The 7648-nt window shown below is 44.5% G+C and overlaps 1 protein-coding gene across 1 annotated transcript in view; it reads left to right on the top strand.

The window, feature by feature from the left end:
* Nucleotides 1–7642, top strand: part of FNDC4 (fibronectin type III domain containing 4) — a 10991-nt gene extending 3349 nt beyond the window's left edge. The window contains exons 2-6 of the mRNA XM_072407195.1: nt 224–339; nt 1395–1599; nt 3148–3237; nt 4866–4996; nt 5161–7642. Of these exons, the coding sequence (XP_072263296.1) occupies nt 224–339; nt 1395–1599; nt 3148–3237; nt 4866–4996; nt 5161–5196 (578 nt within the window). The 3' untranslated portion in view covers nt 5197–7642. The remainder of the gene's footprint in view (nt 1–223; nt 340–1394; nt 1600–3147; nt 3238–4865; nt 4997–5160) is intronic.
* The last annotated feature ends 6 nt before the right edge of the window (nt 7643–7648 follow it).

The following is a 7648-nucleotide window of genomic DNA, read 5'->3' as shown; positions in this document are numbered from 1 at the left end:
TGGGTGACACATTCCTGGTTGTAGAGCTGGATGACAGATGGTTGTTTCCTCTTGCCAGGCCCTGGCACCTCTCTCTCTCTTGATGTTCCTGGTTGTCGTCCATAGCGAGGTTCCCATCTGTCACCAACATTGCCCACGCTGACTCTGCCTGGGGACGGTGTCACTTGGCAGGCGTAGGACATGTTGTCACCTCCGCTCACTGTCACTCTGTGTCTTGTTGCAGATCGTCCCCCCTCTCCAGTCAATGTCACCGTCACACAGCTGAAAGCCAACTCCGCCACCGTCTCGTGGGACGTCCCTGAGGGTGACATCATCATCGGATATGCCATATCGCAGCAGGTACGTCACCACCTGTCACCATGATGTGACACTAAAGAGGACCTGCCATCAGTGTGACACTTCAGGTGTTTAGTTATAGAGGGATCAGAGGGACTGACAATCGTATCCCAGAATGCCTTGCTCTGTTACTGTATATGGCCAACTAGAACCACCAGGCTGGGCACAAGAGCTGAAAACCTTGTAGCAGGAGGATAAGATAACATGTCTACAAATCTGAGAAAAAATAATCACCAAATTCGCAAAATTCATCACCGCCAACACTCAAACCCAACACTGCCAACACCATGGCCAACAAACTGACTGCCCACCAACACCTAATCGACCACCATCAACATTATACCTGTAAAACCACCGACCGCCACCAAGCACAACCTTTCACCACCAAAACACCAAACCAACAAACTGAACAACACCAAACCCACCACTGTCAATAATATACCTACAAAACCAGTCCCCACCAAGTGCACCAACCTCCATAAAAACACTGCCAACACCATATTCAACAAACTGACCAATGCAGACACCAAACCCATCACTGCCAACACCATATCCTACACTGCCAACACCATCCTACACTGGCAACACCAAACCCACCACTGCCAACACCATATTCAACAAATTGACCACTGCCAACACTAAACCCACCACTGCCAACACCATATCTATTGCTGCCAACACCAAACCCATTACTGCCAACCCCATATTCAAAAAATTGACCACTGCAGACACTAAACCAACCACTGCCAACACCAAACCCACCATATTTATTTCCAAGCCCAACACTCCAAACACCATTTTCAACAATCCAACCACCACCAGCATAATACCCACAAAACCCTCCACACCAAACCCACCACCGCCAGTACCAAGCCCATCAAAACAACTACAACCAACACCAAACTCACCACTGCCAACATTCCACCTTTGAAACCGTCTACCACTAACACTAAATTCACCACTGCCAACTCCAATTTCAACATCAAACCCACGACTGCCTGAACCTGAGCATCAATCAATGCTAATCTATAACCCCACATTGCTTTTCTTCTGCCCAGAGGCAGGATGGCCAGATCCACCGGTTTATAAGAGAGGTGAACACAACGAATCGGGCCTGTGTTCTGTGGGACCTGGAGGAGGACACGGACTATATTATTCAGGTGCAGTCCATCGGTTTGTACAGCGAGAGCCAAGCCAGTAAGAGAGTTCATTTCCGGACCCTGAAGGAGACGGATCGGTTACCATCAAACAGCTCTAATCAAGGTATGAAAATGTCTTGTGTGAAGTGGACTGATTACTGCTTAACAGGTCAACACAGCCCACCTACCCCCGGCCTCATCCCGTCATCCCTGTCTATTACCCACCTCTCCCGATCACATCCTGACAACACAACTTCTCCTACTCTCTGCCCTCATCAATCTTCCACCTACTTCTCACACAACTTTCCCTACCTACTGCCCTCATTATTCTCCTTTCTCCTGTCCGCACCCCTCTATCACATCCTGCCCATGCTACCCTCACCGCTTCGCCATATACTGGCCGCATCATTCTTCTACCTCCTATCTACACTATTGCCCTTATCTATTGCCCACCTCTTCATATCCCATTCTGCCCATGCTACCCTCACCACTGCTCCATTTACTGGCCGCATCATTCTTCTACCTCTTGCCCACACCATTGCCCTTATCTATTTCCCACCTCTCCCTATCCAATCTGCCCATGCTACCCTCACCACTGCTTCATCTACCGACCGCATCATTCTTCTACCTCCTGTCCACACCATTACCCTTATGTACCACCCTTATCTCTATATCACACCTTGCCCACACCACTTCGTCTACCTATTGCCCTCAACAATCTCCTGCCTACTGCCCCCACAACTTTTATCTACCCCCCAAATCCTTCTCCTACCTCATATGAACACCAACTTCGCTAGCACTACTTCTCCTGCCTCCTGCCCACACCACTTTTCTAACTACAGCACACATCCCTCCCTATTACCTACTGACCATATCATATCTCTTACCTACCTTCTATACCGCTTCTGCACACATCAGTTTCCTTTCGTGTTTCTTCCAACCTTTATCTCATCTCCTGCCCACTCCATTCTCCCAACTCCAGCTCACACCATTCTCTTACCTACTTCTACCAATATAATTTTTCCTACCATCTGTCCTCACCATGCCTCCTGACCTACTGAGGAACGCTCTTAATGGCCTCCTGCCCAGACAGTCCTCTCGTATCAATAAATCCATCTCAGTTCTATGAGGTTCTGACCCCTTACCAACTTCTGACCCAGAGGTAGAAGCCTCTGACCCAGAAATCTCTGTTTTAGTGAGTGGCTTCCTGGGAGAACAAGTGATTGGATTTTTGGATTATTTTCTAATAGACAGAACATAGAAATATGTAAATGCTGTAAAAATGTCTCAATATTATCCAAAAACCAAACCTAAATATGCAGATACTTCATACAACCATGTGCCACTGTAGTATGAGGTGAGGACAGAAAACTGTCATATTCTTCTGTTCCTCAGGAGTGTTTTTCTCCTTTCATTGCTTTGTGGCTCCTCAGAAGATTCCTTTTTGTGGATTGCATTCCTTTTCTGGCTCCTATGGGAGGTCCTCATTTAGATGTATGATTTCTTCTAATGGTATGGCCTCCTCAGCTCACCTTGTTCCCCTAAAGCAGGCAACCTGACCTGGCCAAGAACCTGCCCTAAAACCCTACATTTTTTTTTGGTACAATGAAATATATAAGAAATTTATGGAATAATCTGAGTATGTATCATATGTCTATCCGTGTCCAATCAGGAGACATCACTGTGCAAGGGGTGGACAAGGAGCGGCAGCTGGAGACCGGAGAGATCATCATTATTGTGGCCGTGCTGCTCATGTGGGCAGGTAAGTCCCCATAACCTACAGATTCTGTGGAATATGATAGATGACATGCCAGGTGTGTCTTCTCCCACCATCATGTGAAGGTGATATATTGTATATGGCCCCCAGGATCACCCACAGTCTTGAAAAACTATGAATTTTTTACCAGTAAATCTTGAAGATTAAAACTGTACATACAGATAGACACAGGGGTGTACTTACCTTAATCTGTTATATGGACCAGTGGGTCGCCTCCAGAGTCCAGCAGCTGTAACTAGCACAGAACACACTCAGTCTTGTGACACTAGCCACAAATCAATGGAGGAAGTAGACGCTTGAATATGGGATTTATGGTTCGTGGAATCTTCAATATGGGATTTGTGGTCTGTAGATACTTGAGTATGGGAAGTGTGGACTGTAGATTTTGAATATGGGATTTGTGGGATGCAGACCCCTGAATTTGGGATTTGTGGGCTGTAGATTCTTAAATATAGGATTTGTGGGCTGTAGGTCCCTGATTATGGGATTTGTGGGCTGCAGACTCTAGAATATAGAATTTGTGGGCTGTAGGTCCCTGAATATGGGATTTGTGGGATGCAGACCCCTGAATTTGGGATTTGTGGGCTGCGGACTCTAGAATATAGAATTTGTGGGCTGTGGACTCCTGAATATAGGATTTGTGGGCTGTAGACTGCTGTATATGGGATTTGTGGGCTGAAGATTCTAGAATATAGGATTTGTGGACCACAGACATTTGAATATGGGATTTGTGGGCTGTAGACTCCTGAATATGGAATTTAAGGGGTGTGCAATTCCTGTGCAATCATACCTCGGTGCTGAAGAAGAAGAGAGCCCTTCACTATTTGGCCTCCATAATTGTTTGTCCTGGGTGCAATCAGAAGGGCAATAATACCGGGGGCATCAATAATGGAGAAGGATCTGGGTGACCACGTACGCCATCCCACCCCATCTCCCTAAAGCAGCAGGATATTCCATTTTATTAAAAAACACATAATCTCCAAAGATATAAATCACATATAGAAAGCGCTAGAATGACCTCATCTTCAATATGCGGTTCAGTTTTTGGAACCAATTCCCAGGGAGGACTTTTTGGATCTGGAAACAATTCAGAGACTTAATTAGCAATAAAGCACAGAGGAGCTCAGCTACACGAAAAGACAGAACTGTGCCGGGTACATTCACCTGCAAAAAGATGACGTTAAGGGGGAAAGGGATAGAAATGGCCAATGCAGAGGAATGTGGATCGAATATTTCATAACGTAGAGGAATGTGGATGAATTTGAGGTCCCTCACAAAAGACACCCATGGTCTTCTACATTCTAACATGTAACATTTTTTTGCCTTCCTCTGGACCAACTATGTGTTATAGGGTTTTATATCTGGGATATGTTTATTTCCTTGGTGGGTGAACTTGATGGACTTATGTCTTTTTTCACCCTAATCTACTAAAATATCAACCTTCACAGGCTTATATATAATGATAACAATACAAAGGGTGGTGTTGGTTGGGGTATTAATTATTAATTTGCCATTAGTGGATTGATTCTTGAAAAATGGATTTTGTGAATGATCCTGAAGTAGAAGGAAATGGATGTGCTACATTTCCTAACATTTTGTGTCTTGCTGTACAGCGGTCATCGCTTTGTTCTGCCGCCAGTATGACATCATCAAGGATAACGACTCTAATAACAACAAGGAGAAGGTCAAACCTTCCTCGGAGCAAAGCACCCCAGAGCGGCAGACGGGAGGCTTAATGCGAAAGGTAGGTTCTCTGCAGCGTGGCCCTCCTAATGGAAGAATTGTCCCTTTTGTCCAACCCATGTCCAGGATTATAGAGAACATGGAGGAAGATGATTGGTTACTTGGTCAGCACATTGGTTGCAATGCTTTCTGCTTGTAATAACATTGATTATTTCTTCCCTTTAGAAGAAGGCTCCGTCTGTCAACATTATTGAGGTATAATACTGATCCAGCAGCCTGTTCCAGGTTCTTCAGAGTGTCTCGGGCCTGTTGGATGAAATGCACAAAAGCAGATAAAAGACTGAAGACTTCTAAAAGCAATACCACTGGAACTCTGCACCCGCAGAGATTCTCAAGGGCTCATCTCGTCCACTGTATCATCTCACCAGCCATGGAACCAATATATTCGCCCTGGCCTAAAGACCTTGAGATGTCCACCTCCACCACATCAGACAGGATGGTCTGGCAGATGGTCCGCGCAGGCACATGCATTGATCATATATGTACTGTATCACTGCATGATATGGAACCACGCATCATGGCCGGAGCTCATTTACTAACCACAAGTGGAGAAATGATTCTTGGATCTTTAGCCATTTTACCACCCAACATTAAAAGTGATGGAGAATGCCTTTGGTTCTCCCTTTAACTGTTAGGCTGAAATGGGGGTTCTTAACCTGTTGGTCCTGACCCAAAACATTGGGACATCATGATCTTTATGGTGCACCTCTGGTCACATTCTTGACAACATGTAGTGCCAAATATTCTATCACAAAGTTATTACTATATTTTATTTTCTAAAAGTATTGTTTATATACTGCCATACTTTATTTAGCATGTATTGGGTCATGGTGGTGAACTTATCCAAAGGGAACTGGTCATCCCACACAACCGAAACACTAGACCATAAGGGACTCCTAGACCTTGTCTGGGTCCTGGTTGTAGAAGAATAATAGCAATTTCCTTTGGATGAGGATGAATCCATTTTCCAGTGGGGGAAATAATAATAATTAGAGGAGTTGTCTCATTGCTAATTAGGAAGAATGAGGCTAGTAACATTGGTTGACATTGGGTTTACTTTGATTTAATGGTGGCCAATCTTTGGTCTAGAGTGATGTATAGTTAGATTTTGGGTAATTTCCCCTATTAGGAGATAATTATTGAGGATTTGTTGTATGCTCGTACATAGTTATATAGCAGAAAGACAGATTTATGCTCATCCATAGTGAAATCCTAGATAGGTTTCTCCCAGTGAAATAGATTGGGCATTGGATCACTGGCAGTAGTCTTGCAGTACTTTGTCGTTCATCAGCGTAGTTTTGTAACTGTGACCAGGTCTAGATGCTTCATATAGTCTAGAAATCTTACTGCCAGTGCTCATCTTTTGTACAGTACAGGGCCACACTGCAATGGCCAGCAAGGCCAGAGTTAGACGAGCAATGTGCCCCGGCCTACCTGCGGCTTTAGTGCTTAATTAGTTTTCAGTGCCTTTTTAAGTTCTCATGCTGTTTTGTGAGACGGATTACACAGTGTTGGGGATAAATGTGCAATGAGGATGTGTTTTCTGTAAAGCTTCATCCTAGATCATTCCCTTTAAACTGAGCTGTAGAGGCGATACTGAAGCCAAGATACCTGGAAGGGCTTACACCATATCCAAGCTACACCGGAGGGGTTTAGAAGCTCCCAGCCAAGACTGGAAGTTAGTCCATCAATTGCCAAAGAAGGCCAATTGGGCTGAACCTTGGGAATTAGGCATACATGGCTGATATGGTCAGCAGATCCAGCTTTGCTTCAATTATTGTAAATCATACCTGTCAGGGATGAATTGCTGCTCCGTGAATCACCTGATCTCCAGATACAGGCCGAGCATAATGATAATTATGGGTGAATATGGTACAGCATTGAACTGTATCCAACCATGTCTGGGACATGATAATGAAAACCGATAATTTGATATGCACAGTGCTGGCGATGGGGGTGGTGGTGGGAGGTTTTGGTAGATGAAGTCTTGGCTGGTCAGTATCTCCTTGGGCTCCTCATCCTATAGTAATTTTCCTGTGCTGTTTATATGTGCTTACAGCTGGTCCTGCCACCTAGGAGATGCATAGATCCAATGCTATCTGGAGATTGGCTATCAATATATTTTCCATTGCATATGGGATGGAGAGGTTCACGCTCTCTGTACAGTGGGTCACTTAGGGTCAGTATTGTTCTTTCCCCATATCATAAAGACAGACACAATACCGATCCCCAAAAAAGTGACCTGTTTTCCGATGATAGAAATAACGCTGCCTTTGATAACCTGGCCCAAAGAGCTAACAATTCACTGTAATGGCACTGCCATCCTACACAAGACGCTGTACTGACTTAACCTGTGCAAGTGGAGCTTCTGCTCCAATCTTCACTATGGTCTACTGACCCCCATAGGCCTTGAAGCATTGAGCATTTGGTTCACCCAAACGAAGAATCTTTTCATAAAGATAAAATATTTGTTTCAAGTTTGACAGCATTTTTTCAAAAGATATAGATGTAAGAAATGTTTTACCCCAAGGCCAAGTTCTCCCACAGTTCCCCTTGCTGAAAGATTTAGGATTTTCACCAACATTTGTGTGAAAGACTTTAGGAAGGGAGGAAAGAACTCACCAAGAATGAATAATGGTCATCCTCCCACCAT

Source organism: Pyxicephalus adspersus, chromosome 4 (genome assembly GCF_032062135.1).
Source record: "Pyxicephalus adspersus chromosome 4, UCB_Pads_2.0, whole genome shotgun sequence".
NCBI lineage: Eukaryota > Metazoa > Chordata > Amphibia > Anura > Pyxicephalidae > Pyxicephalus > Pyxicephalus adspersus.
This window is presented reverse-complemented; position numbering and strand designations above follow the sequence as displayed.